The 16,424-nt window shown below is 41.6% G+C and overlaps 1 protein-coding gene across 1 annotated transcript; it reads right to left on the bottom strand.

Moving 5' to 3' along the window:
• Positions 1-12,655: 12,655 nt before the first annotated feature.
• Positions 12,656-16,012, bottom strand: LOC147791273 (uncharacterized). The gene is made up of 3 exons (XM_087126613.1): positions 15,819-16,012; positions 13,739-15,653; positions 12,656-13,579 (listed from the first exon to the last, which is right to left on the bottom strand). Exons 1-3 carry the CDS (start codon positions 16,010-16,012, stop codon positions 12,656-12,658), a joined length of 3,033 nt encoding a protein of 1,010 aa, XP_086982739.1.
• Positions 16,013-16,424: the final 412 nt, after the last annotated feature.

Raw genomic sequence — 16,424 nt, 5'->3', positions numbered from 1 at the left:
AAAGTATTTGAAGGGCACCTAGTGAGTCTAGGACTACGAGTTATGTAATCTAGGGCAAGTGGGAGAAAAGGCATGAAGTATGTGATGCCAAAGTTTATTGTATTTCTCTCTACTCAACGTTATAAAACCCCACTAGAGTTTTAGTCCAAGTGGGAGTTTGTAGGGTACTTGTGTTCATTTTTGTAAACGTTAGATTAGTATAGGTCATTGCTTTTTTTTATTTTTTTCCTTTGTTTTATTTTAGTTTATTTTCAACATTTATGTCGTTTTACTTTAAGATTTTTGTTTAAACGTATAAGTTCATGACATCATTTTATGAAATCATTAGAGTCGTTACTAGAGTTATTTTATTACATTAATATATTTTAAAACTTTTTATTTAATTTATGGTTACATTTACATTGTGGCTTATTACGGTCATAAACTATACATAATAGCTTATTATAGTCACAATATATGAAAGCTACAACTCTTGGAATACCTCGTGGAAGGTTAAGAACTTTCATGTTACGGCTATATAAAGCCATGTATGTTGTCTCTCTAAATGAGGCTTGAAAAATGTAGTAAAAAGAGCATTTGTGTTTTCCTCTCGTCAAAGAGTAAGTTTCTTTGCAATTCTATATAGTTTAGGTTGACATGATAAATCTTGGTTTGTCGAGTGATTCGAATTTCAAACAAGTGTTCTTACCTTGAGATATTTGATCAACAAGATAATCTGGATCTTATTTTCCTTCCGGTAATTCTTTATCATTAAATGTTAATATGATTTAAATAAAATATTATAATATATTATTTTGTAAAATAAATGAGTTGAGCAGTATCCTACACTTTCTTTGTTTTCTAAAACTCTCTCCTCCAATCCCATGAGAATTTTGTTTCAAAAACAGTTCATAAATTTTGACCTTGTGTTTAAGTCGTAACGAAGAAGATATTATGGAGGAGATTCAATCGTTTGAGGAGCTAGAGCAAGTAGATTAAAAACTTGCTAGAGCTTTCTCTATATTACTTTAGAGTAAATTTGCTTAGCCTTTAATTTTGTTTAATTCTAAATAAATTCAAAATTGATTCCCCGAGGCATACAACCATGGTTAAGTATAACCATGCTAGCTAGAGTCACGATAGTTCTTAAAAAATAATCTGAATCTTAATCGGAAAGTTTGGAAGCTCATAAAATGTTCATAGGTTCTAAATTATTTCAAAATTTCATTCTACTAAGTTTTATGGATTTTTCTCAAGAATCTAAAGAGTTATCATTAAAGGAAGCTATAGGTGTTAGTTCTTATCCAGAACTTTCGACCATGTCGAAACAACCAACAAAATCTCTCTCGGCTCTCGATTTCTTTAGCGATTTTCTTTCCCTAAGTGAGACAGTTATTGTCGTTCTAATTTCTATTGTATAAGGAAAATTAGTTAACTAAAAAACTAAACTCCGTTTGACCATCATCTAAGTGGGAGTGTAACAAATCAAGAAAAAAAAAATTCAGTCGCCGAAAAACCTGCGAGTTTTCCGGAAATCGCCGAGAATTTTGCACCCACGCTGAAACTCGATTCCACGACCCTCTCCAAACGAACATTCGTCAGCCAAACAATCCTCAGCCATCTTGCCACCCTCCTCGATCACCTGAAAATAGAGAAAAGAAAGGAAATCAAAGAGAGAGAGAAGTTTTTCAGCAAGAATCCGAAAACGAAACCCACGAACGAAACAACCCAAAATTGACGTCAAAACACCCAAGTTACACTGCGAAAGAGATCCCCGACGACTGCACATCAACTCAAGGTATGTTTTGTTCCCTTTTCATACGCGCCGTCGTCGGTAAACGAGGTCGAGATTATGGGTTTCCTAAACATCCATAGATCTGTAATTATAGGTCGTTTGAAGCCAAGAAACTCAAGAAAGGAAGGAGGGAAGAGGACGCAAATCGGCATCAGAAACGACGAACAGAGGAGAGAGAAACTGTAAGGACCAGACTGACTCGATGACTCTAAAAGACAGATAAATTTTTCGCGAAATAAAACAAAGGAATTTAAAACATTATATTTACATTATCAAAATAAAGTTTATATATAAGTATTTAAAACACAACACAATAGTTAAAACAAAAATTAAGGAACGACATAAAAGGGTTGAAGGACGACGAGTGAAGTTAGTCTATGGCACCTGCTCCAGAGTCCGCTTCCGACCTCGACCAACTTCTTATTACCTGAAAGAAAAAATGTAGAATAAGGAATGAGTACAAAGACTCAGTCAGTAGCCTACTTTTAGGCTCTTAATCGTGTCCTTGAAATGCTAGGGTACCACATTCTTTGTTTTTGTCTTGTTCTTGTTCTTGTTGTAAGTACTTAGCCCTCTAGTTCTTGACTTGGGGTACTTATCGTGATCTATCCTAAGGGTCCTTGGATTCTAAAACCTTGGTTATCCTTTAAGGGCCTTAGTACCATGGTTCTTGGTTCTTGTCCTTAGAACTAGGATCTTGATCCATTTTCTAGACCTTGATCTTTCTCTTGTTCTTTGGTACTTTCTTGGTTCTTATTTTGTTCTTGATTCATTCTCCAAGACACTCCCCCTAAGATTTATGGCACTAGCCATGCACCTGACAATCCTGTGTCTAAGGCTTCATGCGTTCCAAGCGACACAGTCTTAACCCACATCTTATGGCTTGCCCTTCGATACGGTCTACTAACCTATGCCCAGGCTTCATACGTTCCAAGCGGCTTAGTCTGAAAACCTACATCCAAGGCTTCTTAAATTTCAAGCGATGTAGTCTAATCATGCATCAAGGGCTTGCCCTATGATACAGTCTACATACCTACACTTAAGGCTTCATGCGCTCCAAGCAATGTAATCTAAGAAATGAGCATGTTGTACCGTAGGAAGTCTTAGGAGGTTCTTGATTCGTGACTAAGGTAACTTACTCTCTTCTGTTCCATCGTGGCGATAGACTACTCCCCATTATAGACCATAAAGGTCATGTGCTCGGTGCATACATGAACATGGCATCCTACAAATCTTTTGGGTACCCATAACATGGTGCAGGACATCTCATCTAGGTGAGGGAAACTTGAGGCCAAACATGACATCTTGCAAAGGAAACATGGTGCAGGGCATCCCACCTAGAAGAGGAATTCTTGGGCCTCGGAAAGCACCGCTTGGTGGGAGGCCACAGGTCACATTGGACATGATTAAAGTATTACCTATAATTCTTGAGTTCTGAGTTTGGGGATCTTGGTCCCTCGTTCTTGAGCATTCTTCTTACTTGGGTAGTTGTAAAGTTTGTGTGGTGTTGTTCTTGATTGTCAATCTAGTAAGTTTCTAAGGTCCATAATTCCTTGAGGCATAAGTTGTAACTTTCATTTGTAACCATATGAATTCATCTTAGCGTGAGTTGTTCTAGAAGGTCATAGATTCCTAGTGAGTTCTTCAGACAGTTCTACAAGAGTTTTGATTCTTGTGGTGTTTTCCTTTAGGTGTTTTTTGGGTCCTAACTTGGTATAGGTTCCAAACTTGCTCCAATAAACTTGAAACCTCAAACATATCCTCATGTCCTTCATAATAGACCATATAAGAAGCACGTATAGACCTTGAATTTTCACGAGTAGTCTTAGGGTTATTTGGTCATTTTACCCCTAATTCTTGGTTTTGCTACTTAACATGTTCCAACGACTTTCAAACTTCACCATATCATCAAACATCATAAAATAAGATCTACTACAGAGTTTCATAATATTTGGAGGTCATCTAGGTCATGAACCGTAGGTAGATATCCTTAGGGGCATTATGGTCATTTTGCATTGTTTCTTGGTTTACCTACTTATCCTTATCCAATGACCACCAAATTTCATATATAACCTCAACATGCTATAATATACTCAGCATTACAATTTCATAGGCAGCAGAGTTGATCTAGTGGGTTATTCTAATGTTACCTAATTTCTGAGCAATTTGATCGATTTAGGGCCTTAATTCACGATTTTTTGAGTTTTTCTTTCATATATCCTTAATTCATATTTGGTTTAGGGTTCATATAGAAATCTAAGTGATTCCTACAAGTATTTCTAAACAAAAAGTTTAAGGTGGCTACTTACCTCGTCGTCGACGTTCGGGACTTCCGTTCTTGAGCTTCCAGTATCTGAATTTCCTCAAATTTCCTTCCACATACTCCTTATTGTGTCTAGTTTCTGGAACCATAAAGTTTTTCCTAAGAAACAGTTTGGAAGGGGGTTAAACTTGAGAAAACTTGCCCGACCGAAAAGAGATGAAGACGCATGTGTCATATAGCGCCGCTGTCCAAAACTTGCCCTCCATAGCTCCGATCATGCCGTTTCTCCCCTCGATTTATTCATGAAACTTAAAGATGGTGTTACAAGGAAGAGTTAGGGATTGATCTCATACCTTCTCGTGGATCTTAGCCTAAGATATTCGCTTCCAAAGTTCGTCCAAAATATGATTTTTCGCCGAAGCAAGAACAGAGGATTCCTTATTGGGTAACCAATTCTAGGGGTTTTCAAAGCTCGATTTCTTCTCGAAACCTCTTCCTTATTCTTCCCTCAAGCGAAATGAATTGGTTTGAAGGAACGACTTTAAGTGTGGGACCTTAATTTTAAGAAATTGTTCTACGACATTTCAGCTCTCGATTCCTTCATCAAAGTTACTCAACTTCTTGCTCTAAAGCTAAAGGAATTCTTAATTTGAAGAAAAAGGAACCGTAGATAGGAATTCAAAACTTACCCCCAGTTTGAACCCAAAACGGATTTTCTTCAACTGGGCACGTTCCTGAGGTTATTTCTCTTCGTGTTCTTCTATAGAAACATTCCTTGGAGGTGCAGAAACTTATTGGGATCGTCCTTGCTCGATGAATTCTTGTGTATCCTCGGATTAGAATTTTGAGTTTTTCTTGAAGCTCTTTAATGACGGATTGGATTGGGGGAATAGTTTCAAGGCACTTTCAGCACTCAATTTCTTCATAGAACTTGTGGGTAATCTTGTTTAGAAATTGTAGGAACAAGTTTGAAAAGAAATGGTGGAGAATTGCTCTTGGATTTGGAAGAAATCCGAGAGTAGGAGACCCAAAATCTGAACGCTTATTGCCTACAATTGGGAGCTCGACCTTGCTCGATTCTTGATCTAAACTATTGCCCCAACTTCAAAATTTATAGGAGAAGCTTAAACCGACATTGAGAGCTCCAGAATCATTGTGAATTGGAGGTTGGATTTTCTAGAAAATTTGTCGGAAATATCATCTCCGATCAGAGAGCTACAGACCGTGGTTTTAAATCCTCGCCGTTGGATGTGATGATCTGTGAGTGTTCTAGATTAAATCCAACTTTGGAGGAGATCCAACGGCTGAGAGTCAAGAGTCGATGGATTTTGTGCAGATGGACACTTTGATCATCTAATTCTTGCCAGAATGACAATTTCGTAATGATCCATATCTTCAGGGGTAATTTGGTAATTTGCCACTTTCATAATATTTTATTATTATTTTTCTCAAAAAATCCATAATTTTCATAAAAATTCTTATCCCTTGTTGGTCATTTTTTTTCCTGAGCATCTTGAAATTCTATCTAGCAAAAAGAATTAAAAATTAGGAAAGTTCCTTAAAAATTGGAAAAACAACTTTTTCGTCCTTTTCACTTATATTTTCATTCTCAATCAAGGTATGGAAATGACTTGCTTAAGACCCTTGTCCTTCTCAATCCTTCGTGATTTCTTTCCTTGGATCTATTGGGTCTTACATGGGTGACTTTTCTTCTTTTTTGGGGTGTTACCGAAACTTCACCGGAAAACCGCGTAGGAAGTCGGGTAAAGAAGAAGAGATTCGACGGATTCGAATCAAATCTATCCATGACCCAAGGCTAACACCTGCAACCCAAACTGTAGCGGCCCAGCCCAGCCTTAACCCACGACCCACATTTACAATAATCGTGACCCACGCCTGTGAACCACACGCGACCCGCCTGTAGACTCGAGAGCTGAATCCCACTTACCTCGATCCAGTAAGCGCAAGACCGTAGTCCAGCCTGATAGCCCAGACTGCAGCACCTCGACCCTACTCAACCCGCAAGCTGATCCATGACCCGCGCCTCGACGCCGCTGTGTTGTTGTGGCCCGCTCAAGTGCTGCCACGTGTAAAGTCATGGCGCAAGCAGCCCTTCGGCTTGAGTGGCTTTGACGGCGCAGCGGTGGCTATTCGGCTCGATTTTCCAATTTTAGCCCGACTTCCATGGTTTTGACCCTCTCAGACTTGTTTTTGACCTAGATTAAGGTAATTGAGGTTGTTTTAGAGCTGTATTTCAATTATTAATTGAATTTTTAATTTAATTATGAAATACTAACAGAAAGTGTCGAATAGTGTAATAGGAAACAAACTCTGGTGATCTTTTGAGTAGCTCTCAAGGAACGGGAGCTTACGTTTAGCATAATTAGGGAGAACTCCAGCTAAGGCCAACCAAGTAAGTGGCCTTACTATAGGATAGGCTAGAAATTGTATGAGTTACAATTCATGATGTTTGAGCTATGATGATGTATGAGTATATGATGATGTGCGAGTATATGATGATGTATACTATGATGATGTATGAGTATATGATGATGTGCGAGTTATGATGATGTATGAGTATATGATGATGTGCGAGTTATGATGATGTATGAGTTATGATGCTTAATTATGATGCATGATGATGTGCGTAATGTATATATTTCAATGTATGACGTACTTGATATGTTTGATGCACTTTATAGCGATATGATGAGTATGATGATTGCATGACGTTTGTCTTAGTATGTTGATGTTTTTCATATTAAGCATGATATATGATGATGAGTGTCATATTGCATCATGTCGATGGACCGACATATGACATAACCTTAAGAGCATGAAAATGATATCAATATAAATATTCAACGAGCATGTGTTACTTAATGTAACAAAGAGATGAAACTAGAAGGTTGTGTCAAAAGAGATGATAAGATGAAATTTAGAGGGACCTCATGCATGTTGTATGTTTATAAGCATAGGGATACTTCCCTCGAGACGATGAGTGTAGACATGCACAATATGATGATGAGGGTGTTCATGGGGAGCATGACACCAAGGGATTTCGTTGACCTCCGAACGTCGGTACAGATTAGCTTGACTAGAGATGGTCCAGGGGGTGTGGGAGCCTCCTAGGGATTCACACTCACACGTGTGGATCGTGTGAAAGGAAGTACTACACATCCATATTAGTCTGACCCCTACAGAATAGAGATAGGTCCCAAGAGCATGATTGCATGTGTTTGCATTTGCATGGTGGCCCCCGATAGTCGAGCCACTTACTGAGTATTCTTCGAAATACTCAGGTCGTGTGGCACATCATTTTTCAGGTATAGGTATGGCGCACATGTATCAAGGACGACACCATCGCGAACAAAAACTGTGGCAGCTTTAATTTGTGATTTGATTTGAATAGTTAGTCAACTATTACTATTTATTAGCTATTTTTTTTTTCTCTCTGCTTTGTAAAGCTATTTATATAGTTCTTTCCGTTATTCAAATCCATAACTTATGGTATAGTAAATTTAGTTTTCTCTTTTTTAGCATTTGGTATTTGTACCTACTTACCTTGAAAAGTAGAAGCATTTTCAAGATAAGAGCAGCCATATGGGGACGAAGAGTAGTTTTATGCAATCATCGATTTCAAAGTTGGATGGATATTATTATCACTCGTCCATGATGATGGAAAACCTTCTCAGATCAAAAGAATATTAGAGTGTGGTGGAGCAAAGAATTTTTGCTGAAGAATATTAGAGTGTGGTGGAGCAAGGAATTTCTGCAACAGCAGACGGAGAATTCCTTTCAGAAGGACAAAAGAAAGCAATTGAAGATCTCAAGTTGAAAGATTTAAAAGCCAAAAACTATTTCTTCCAAGCTATAGATCGTCCAACTCTAGAAACCATTCTGAAGAAAGACACGGGATATTTAGGACTCCTTGAAACAAAAGTACCAGGAAACGGCTCGAGTCAAATGTGCACAACTGCAAGCTCTTCGCAAAGAGTGGGAGGTTCTTCAGATGAAGACGGGAGAATCAGTGTCAGACTACTTTGCTTGAACTTTCATAATTGTTAATAGAAAGAAAATTCATGGAGAAAAGATGGCAGACATTGACATTATAGAAAAGATCCTAAGATCTATGACTTCTAAGTTTGACTATGTCGTTTGCTCAATTGATGAGTCTAATGATCTGGATTCCTTATCCATTGATGAGTTATAAAGTAGTCTCTTAGTGCATGAGCAACACATGAATGATCATGTTTGTGAGGAAGAAAAAGCTCTAAAAGTCACACATGATGGAAGTTTTGGTAGCAGAGGAAGAGGGCGTGGTGGCTTTCTAGGACGAGGTAGAAGAAGAGGTTGACAAAGCTTTGACAGATCAATTGTGGAATGTTACAACTGCCATGGATTAGGACATTACCAATATGAGTGTCCTAAAAGGGAAAATGACAGAGCGAATTATGGAGAAACTAATGAAGAAATGCTATTAATGGCCTATGTAGATGAGAAGAAAGCTGAAAAGAAGGACATTTGGTTTCTTGACTCGGAATGCAGCAACCATATGTGTCGAAAGAAGAACTTTTCTATCATCTTGATGAGAAGTTTTGACAAACTGTTAAGCTGGGTGACAACTCAAGCATGGCTACGATGGGCAAAGGAAATGTAAATTTTAAAGTAAATGAGATTGTTTCAAGTAATCACCGAGGTATTTTATGTACCAAACTTGAAGGACAACTTCTTGAGCATTGAACAGTTGCAAGAAAAAGGTCTCGCAATTCTTATACAAAAAGGAGGATGTAAGATTTATCATCCTAACAGATGGCTAATTGTACAATGACATCAAATAGAATGTTTGTTCAATCTCTACCGAAGGAACAATCATGCTTCAATGCTATTACAGAAGATCCCGCAAGAACATGGCATTGTCGATATGGGCATCTAAGTTATGGAGGACTGAAGACACTTCAAGAGAAGGACATGGTGCAAGGATTGCTGGTCCTTAAAGCTCCCTCAAAAGTATGTGAAGGTTGTTTGATAGGAAAACAACAAAGAGATTCGTTTCCTAAAGAAAGCACATGGAGAGCATCTCAAATTCTTCAACTTGTACATGATGACATATGTTGACCGATCACGCCCATCTCCAACAGCAAAAAGAGGTATTTTATCAGTTTTATCAATAATTTCAGTCGAAAAACTTGAATTTTCTTCTTGGTTGAAAAATCATAAGCGTTATCCATTTTTAAAAGATTCAAGAGTATGGTTGAAAAAGAAACTGGTATATACTTGAAGGGCTTGAGAACTGATCGAGGGGGTGAATTCACAACCAAAGAATTCACTAGCTTTTGTAATGAAAATGGTATTCAAAGGCAACTGACAGCTGCTTATACTCCGCAACAACACGACGTGGCAGAAAGGAAAAACAGGACAATTATGAATATGATTAGATGCATGCTGACAGAGAAAAAGGTACCAAAAGCTTTCTGGACAGTTCATATTCTAGTCTCACTCTAGCCGTGAAGCATATGATTCTAGAAAAAGCTTGGAGCGGACATAAAGCATCAGTTTCACATTTCATAATTTTTGGATGTATTGTGTATGTTTGTTAGATAAAACCTGAGGTTTTCCTTATTTAGATTTACACGTTTTCATTAGTTGATTGAATACCTTCGTTTGACCATTTGACAAACACGTAGAATGGATTACCACATATTTAGATGGCAAGTTTGTTTCTAACAGATTTAGTTGGCCACTCTACCGCCGTAGAATGGATTACCACATATTTAGATGGCAATTTTGTTTCTAACAGATTTAGTTGGCCACTCTACAGCCATTTTTAGGATAAGTTAGATATTTAAATAGATAAAGGCCACTCTACAGCCATTTTTAGCATAAATTAGATATTTAAATAGATAAATCTGTTCAGAAGATTTCATCACATCATTTTAAGCAAAAGTCTTCAGCAATTCTCTCTCTCTATTATTTTTCGCATTTTTATTTTCTAACAACAACTTCCTGTCAACCATTTCCTCTCAATGAAAAGGATTTTTCTTGCCGATTATCGAAAAACAACAAGTGGTATCAGAGCCCGGTTGAAGCCATCGGTGGTATATCATTGCAGAGGAGCCAACTTTATCAATAGTCAAGTTGAATAGCTCAAGTGGTTAGAGGGTCAACCTAACAACGCATAGGTCTTAGGTTTCTGTAGAAGAAAATGCAAAGCGCGAAAATAGACACATCATGGGGTCCATCCCGAGCAGGCTCGCTCACTCCTCCATGTAGTCGCCAAGTGAGACGGCGAATTTGTAGATGATTTTTCAATGCGGATCACGGGGCTTTCCAACAGCATTACCACTCTTGGTGGCAGCATTAGCGAGACAGAAATTGTGAAGAAGATGCTGCAGGTCGTCCCCCGATCACCTCGAGCAAGTCGGAGTAACGTTGAGCAGCAGAAGCAAAATACCGCTTCAGCTATCGACAAGGAGGGTCGTCTACTTCTCACTGAGGAGGAATGGCTTGCACGCCTAAAGCTCCGTGACGACACCGGTGAGAGCAATGGGCCTGAGCAAGTCGGTGACCAGAAGACTACGTAACGTCGAGCAGCGGAAGAAAAATACCATTTCAACTATCGACAAGGAGGGTCGTCTACTCCTCACTGAGGAGGAAATGGCTTGCACGCCTAAAGCTCCGTGACGACACCAATGGGCCCTCCAGCCGCAAAGGTGGTAATAAGCCATGGAAATCTCGCGGGCGCATGCACGGTGACACAATCGCACTTTCGAAGGCAGCGGACTAGCGATTATGCGACACTCACTTACCAACGACAAGTGAGCTAAGCCAATTTGTTCTTGTGTTGCCTACGGCCAAGCGACGTATGATCGAGCCTCTAGCCTCGGTTTTAAAAGAAGCTTTTAGAAAACGAGGAGAGAGAGAGAGATTTTAGAAACAGAGATTTTGGAAAGAGACGTTATATAAGCAAGCAAGAGAAAGATAACAACGGCTTAGCATATATAACCTTGGGTAGGGAGAAGTTGACAACTAGTCATATCCCCCTATAGTACATTCTGAGCCATTTTATGTCTGGCAAGCCTAGACATGACATTTTTAAGGCGTCATACGCCCTAGAATTACAAAAGGAAAAACACTAGAATGACAAGACATGACAAGGATTTGGCTTGTCATGGGCATGCGGCCATGGGCAACACGCCCTGGACGAGCATGACCGTGACATCCTCCCCCATCTAATTGATTGACGTCCCTGTCAACCGACTACTTTCAAACCTTGCGATGTGGGTGGCGGTGGAGTTCAGAACTTCGGCGCGTTCCCAGCTGATTTCCTCTGTAGGGAGATTCTTCCATTTGACTAGGAATTCACGAATCGTCCGTACAGGTCTTCCTATCTTCCTAACCCTGTCGGCTAGGATCTCTTCTACCTCTTTTGTTTCTTTTTGCTTCAGATCGATGCTCGGTCTTGTGGTTGTATTCCGTTGGTCGTCGTCTGAGCCAGGGTGATAGGGCTTCAAGTTACTCACATGAATTACTGGGTGGATTTTCATCCATGCGGGTAGTGCAACTCGGTAGGAGGTAGCCCCGATCTTTTTAAGGACTTCAACCGGGCCTTCATATTTTCGAACTAGTCTCTGGTCCTTTCGGCTGCGAAATCTGATCTATTCTGGTCTCAGCTTGATGAGAACTTGATCTCCTGCTCGGAATTGAAGGGGGCGACGCTTCTTGTCCGCCCACTTTTTCATATGCTTGGAAGCCTTCTCTAAATATGCTCGGGCTATATCTGTCATCTGCTTCCATTCTCTTGTAAAGTTGTGAGCTTGAGGGTTTTTTCCTGCATAAGGATGATCAATAATATGGGGTAAGGCCGGTTGTCGTCCACTTACAATTTCGAAGGGACTCTTCCCCGTAGACGAGCTTGTTTGGCAATTGAAGCAAAATTGGGCGACATCTAACAGTTGTATCCAGTTCTTCTGGCGAGCGTCGACGAAGTGACGTAAGTATTCTTTGAGCAAGCAATTGAACCGTTCTATCTGTCCATCGGTTTGAGGGTGATAACTCGAGGAGATGTTCAAGGTTGTTCCCAAGAAGGCGAATAACTCAGTCCAGAATGTCCCAATGAATCTGCCATCCCTATCACTGATGATGCTTGACGGAATGCCTCATAACTTTACAACGTGTTTGAAAAATAGTTGGGCGGTGAGTTCTGTCGAGCATAATTTTGGAGTCGGGATGAATATCGCATATTTTGAGAATCGGTCTACGATAACCAAGATGGCGTCATATTCCCCGACTTTAGGGAGGTGTGTTATGAAGTCTAGAGATACACTTTCCCAGGGTCTTGTTGGCACAGGTAGAGGTTCCAAGAGTCTTGAGACTTTGGCTTTCTCGACTTTATCCTGTTGATAGATGAGGCACGTCTTGGTGTATTGCATGATGTCGTCTCGCATGTTCGGCCAGAAGTACCCTTTCTTTATTAGGGCGTATGTTCTTTGCCACCCCGGGTGTCCGGACCATAAGGTATCATGACATTCCTGAATGAGCTTCTTCCTCAGTTCCCCCATTCTTGGGACATACAATCTGTTTCCTTTGGTCATCAGGAGGTCTCCCTCAACCCAAAACTATCGTGTTTTTCTAGCTTTAGCTAGTTCGACGACGGCTTTGGCCGATGGGTCTTTATGTAACTGTTCCTTGATGATGTCGCGCATCGATCCATTGATCTTACTTGTATGAATATGGGCTAACATGCACAGGGCCGCATGTTCGCCCTTCCGACTCAGCGTGTCGACTGCTTGATTAATCTTTCCTGCTTTGTGTTCGAACTTGAAGTCGAATTCGGCCAACGACTCCTGCCACCGGGCTTGTTTTGCCGTTAATTTTGGTTGATCAAAGAAGTGGCAAATGGCGCTGTTATCCGTCTTCACTACGAACTGTGATCCTAAGAGATACTGTCTCCAGACTCGAAGACAGTGGACTACAGCTAGCATTTCTTTCTCGGAGACAGTGTATCTCCGTTCGGCATCGTTGAGCTTTCGACTCTCGTAAGCGATGGGGTGGCCTTCCTGAATAAGGACCCCACCTAGAGCAAAGTCAGAAGCATCTGTTTCTATTTCAAATGACTTTGTAACATCTACCAACCCGAGGACAGGACCCCTCGTCATGGTTGTTTTCAGATTTTCAAAGGCCATTTGACAATCATTCAACCACGACCAAGGGTGGTCTTTCTTCAACAGTTCTGTCAATGGGGCGGCTCGTCGTGAAAACCCTTCGACGAACCGCCTATAGTAGTTGGCTAATCCTAAGAAGGACCGCACCTCGGATACGGAAGTAGGAACTTTCCATTCTTGGATAGCTTTTATCTTGTCGCTATCCATACTAATTTGTCCACATTTGACGACATGCCCAAGGAAGTTGATGCATGTTTGTGCGAATGCACATTTCTCCTTCTTCACATACAGTTGGTTCTGTCGTAGCTTGTCAAACACCAGCTTCAAGTGCACTTTGTGTTCCTCTAGGGTTGTGCTGTAAACAACGATGTCATAGAGCTATCACGAATTGATCCAAGTATTCGTAGAAAACCAGGTTCATCAACGTGCAGAACGTAGCTGGAGCGTTTGCCAAGCCAAAGGGCATTACTAGGAATTCAAAGGCCCATATCTTGTTACACACGTCGTCTTGGGTTCGTCGACTTCGGCAATACGTACTTGGTAATACCCTGATCGTAAGTCCAACTTCGTGAAGTACTTGGCCCCATGAAGTTGGTTGAACAAGTCGGATATTATCGGCAGCGGATATTTGTTGCGTACCGTCACCTTGTTTAAGGCTCTATAGTCTATGCACAGACGCAACGTTCCATCCTTCTTCTTCTGAAACAGTACGGGGGCTCCGTAAGGTGCCTTTGCCGAGCGAATGAATCCCGCCTTCAACAACTCATCCAGTTGTTTTCTCAATTCTGCTAGCTCGGGCGGAGCCATCCGGTATGCATTCTTTGCTGGCGGTTTAACCCCGGGGAGGAGTTCGATTTCATGGTCAATGCCTCGACGAGGTGGTAGTGTTTGGGGTAGACTCTCTGGCATTATGTCGGTATAACTGTTTAGTACTTCCTTGATTTCCTCTGGGACAGTCTCTTCGGTGGTCGCTTCTTCCATCAGTGGTATGGCCATGAATGTAGGTTCCTCTCGTGCGAGTCCCCTTTTCAGTTGTATGGTCGAGATCATCCGAAGATTACCTGGTTGCTTGATGCTTGCAGGTATTACTGTGGGGTTGCGGTCGGTGATCACCAAGCATTTCGCCAGTGGCATTGGGATGACCTTGTGTTCTAGGAGGAACTCCATCCCAAGTACCACGTCGAAGTCGTCCATGCGAACCACGACAAGGTCTAGCTCTCCAGTCCAATACCCTATTTTGAAGGGGACTCCTTTGGAAACTCCCACAATAGGCAAGGCCTCGGAGTTGACAGCTTTCATTTTTCCCGGGTCCTTTCCTATGGTGAGTCCCAATCTTCGGGCTTCTTGATCGGCAATGAAGTTGTGGGTTGCTCCAAAGTCTATCAGAGTGCTCTTGCTCGGTCGAGAATTTATTGTCGCATCTACGAACATGAGCCCTTTCTCTATTATCTCCTTCGGTTCGACTTTCCATTGGAGGGCTGACAAGAATTTGAGTGCGCCCATTCGGGGGTTGTCGTGATCTTCCTTCTTGTCTAGCATAGTCTCGACCCTTGCCTCATTGCTCTCTTGAATGGACACTTGGAGCTCAGTGAGAGAGGCCCGATGAGGACAGTAGGATACTTTGTGGGGACCTTTACACAGCATGCATTGTAAAGGCGTCGTCGGGTGGTTCTTTTGATGGTAAGGCCCTCGAGATGTCCCCGCTTGATTGTTCTGGGGAGGTCTATCCTTCCATCCGCTCGGTCTGTTGGGGCTTCCATTTTGATGACCTGGTGGCTTGTATGTTTTGCCCCCAGTGTTTGGGGCCGGCGGCGATTTTCTTTGGGATCCTGCTTCGTTCCCACAGTCTACGAGTCTCTCGGCGCAGGCCATTGCGGCAGCTAGGGTTTGGACCTTGTTCTCATGTATCTTTGTTTTGGCCCACGGCTGTAACCCATTTATAAAGAAGAACACCTTGTCCTTCTCTGCTGTGCCCCTGATATCTAGCATCAGGGTTGAGAATTGTCTGACATAGTCCCGTATGCTTCCAGTATGTTTCAGGGCTACTATTTTCTCCATTGCTATATGTCCTGCGTTTTTGGGGAGGAATTGTTCCCTCAACTCTTTCTTGAGGTCCTCCCATGAGTCGATGGTGCATAATCCATCCTCGATGTCTTGCACCTTCGTACGCCACCACAATTTGGCGTCATCTACGAGATACATCAAGGCTACAGTCACCTTCTTGTCGTCAGGACAAGTCGTTGTGGCTTTGAAGTACTGCTCGACATCAAAGATGAAGTTTTCCAACTCCTTGGTGTCCCGATTCCCTTTGAAGGCTCTAGGGTCTGGGAACTTTAGTTTGTTGGATCCTGTATTAGTTTGCCCAGCCGTGACGCCTTCCACGGCTTTCATGGTCACTTCAATTCGAGTGCTCATGGAGGCCATCCTTTCTTGGATGTCGTCGATTGTTGTTCTGAATTCATCAGCTAATCCATTGAACAAACTCATCATTGTATTTTGTAGCACGTCGAACTCTTCGCCACGTCCCTCTTTGTGCGCGACAGAGCTATCCGAACTACCAGACGGTTTTGGGCTGCTCGTAGGAGCAACTCTTTCTTCGAGCGAGGTCACTCAAAACATCAGTTTTGCGATTGGCAACCCATCCAGGCGGTTGCCCATTGCGTCGACTTCTACGACTTTCTCACTCAACTCGGTCACCCGTTTTTCCAGAAAACGGATGGTGTCAGGGACTTCTTTGAGAAACAGCATTTCCTCCTCTATTAGCGTAAGCCGGTTGGCTTGTGCTTTGGGTGTCGACTTTGTCGTCGACATGATCTCGGTCTTTATGATGTTACGGAGCTAACAAAGCTCTGATACCACTTGACACAATTGCACTTTCGAAGGCAGCGGACTAGCGATTGTGCGGCACTCACTTTCCAACGACAAGTGAGCTAAGCCAATTTGTTCTTGCGTCGCCTACGGCCAAGCGACGTATGATCGAGCCTCTAGCCTCAGTTTTAAAAGAAGGTTTTAGAAAACGAGGAGAGAGAGAGATTTTAGAAAGAGAGATTTTGGAAAGAGACGTTATATAAGCAAGCAAGAGAAAGATAACAACGGCTTAGCATATATAACCTTGGGTAGGGAGAAGTTGACAACTAGTCATATCCCCCTATAGTATATTCTGAGCCATTTTATGTCTAGTAGGCCTAGACATGATATTTTTAAGGCGTCATACGCCCTAGAA

Source organism: Cucurbita pepo, chromosome 9, assembly GCF_057944985.1.
Source record: "Cucurbita pepo subsp. pepo isolate OVF chromosome 9, ASM5794498v1, whole genome shotgun sequence".
Lineage (NCBI taxonomy): Eukaryota > Viridiplantae > Streptophyta > Magnoliopsida > Cucurbitales > Cucurbitaceae > Cucurbita > Cucurbita pepo.
Note: the sequence above shows the minus strand (reverse complement) of the source record. Positions and strands in the feature narration are given on the sequence as shown.

Bases quoted from the DNA above. Each gene is read 5' to 3' on its own strand.
- LOC147791273 (XM_087126613.1), bottom strand. From the start codon at position 16,012: ATGTCGACGACAAAGTCGACACCCAAAGCACAAGCCAACCGGCTTACG. The intron at 15,654-15,818 runs GTTTTGAGTGAC...TGATGAATTCAG, and splicing joins TTGCCAATCGCAAAACTGAT to AACAACAATCGACGACATCC. The intron at 13,580-13,738 runs GTACGTATTGCC...AATTCGTGATAG, and splicing joins TACGATCAGGGTATTACCAA to CTCTATGACATCGTTGTTTA.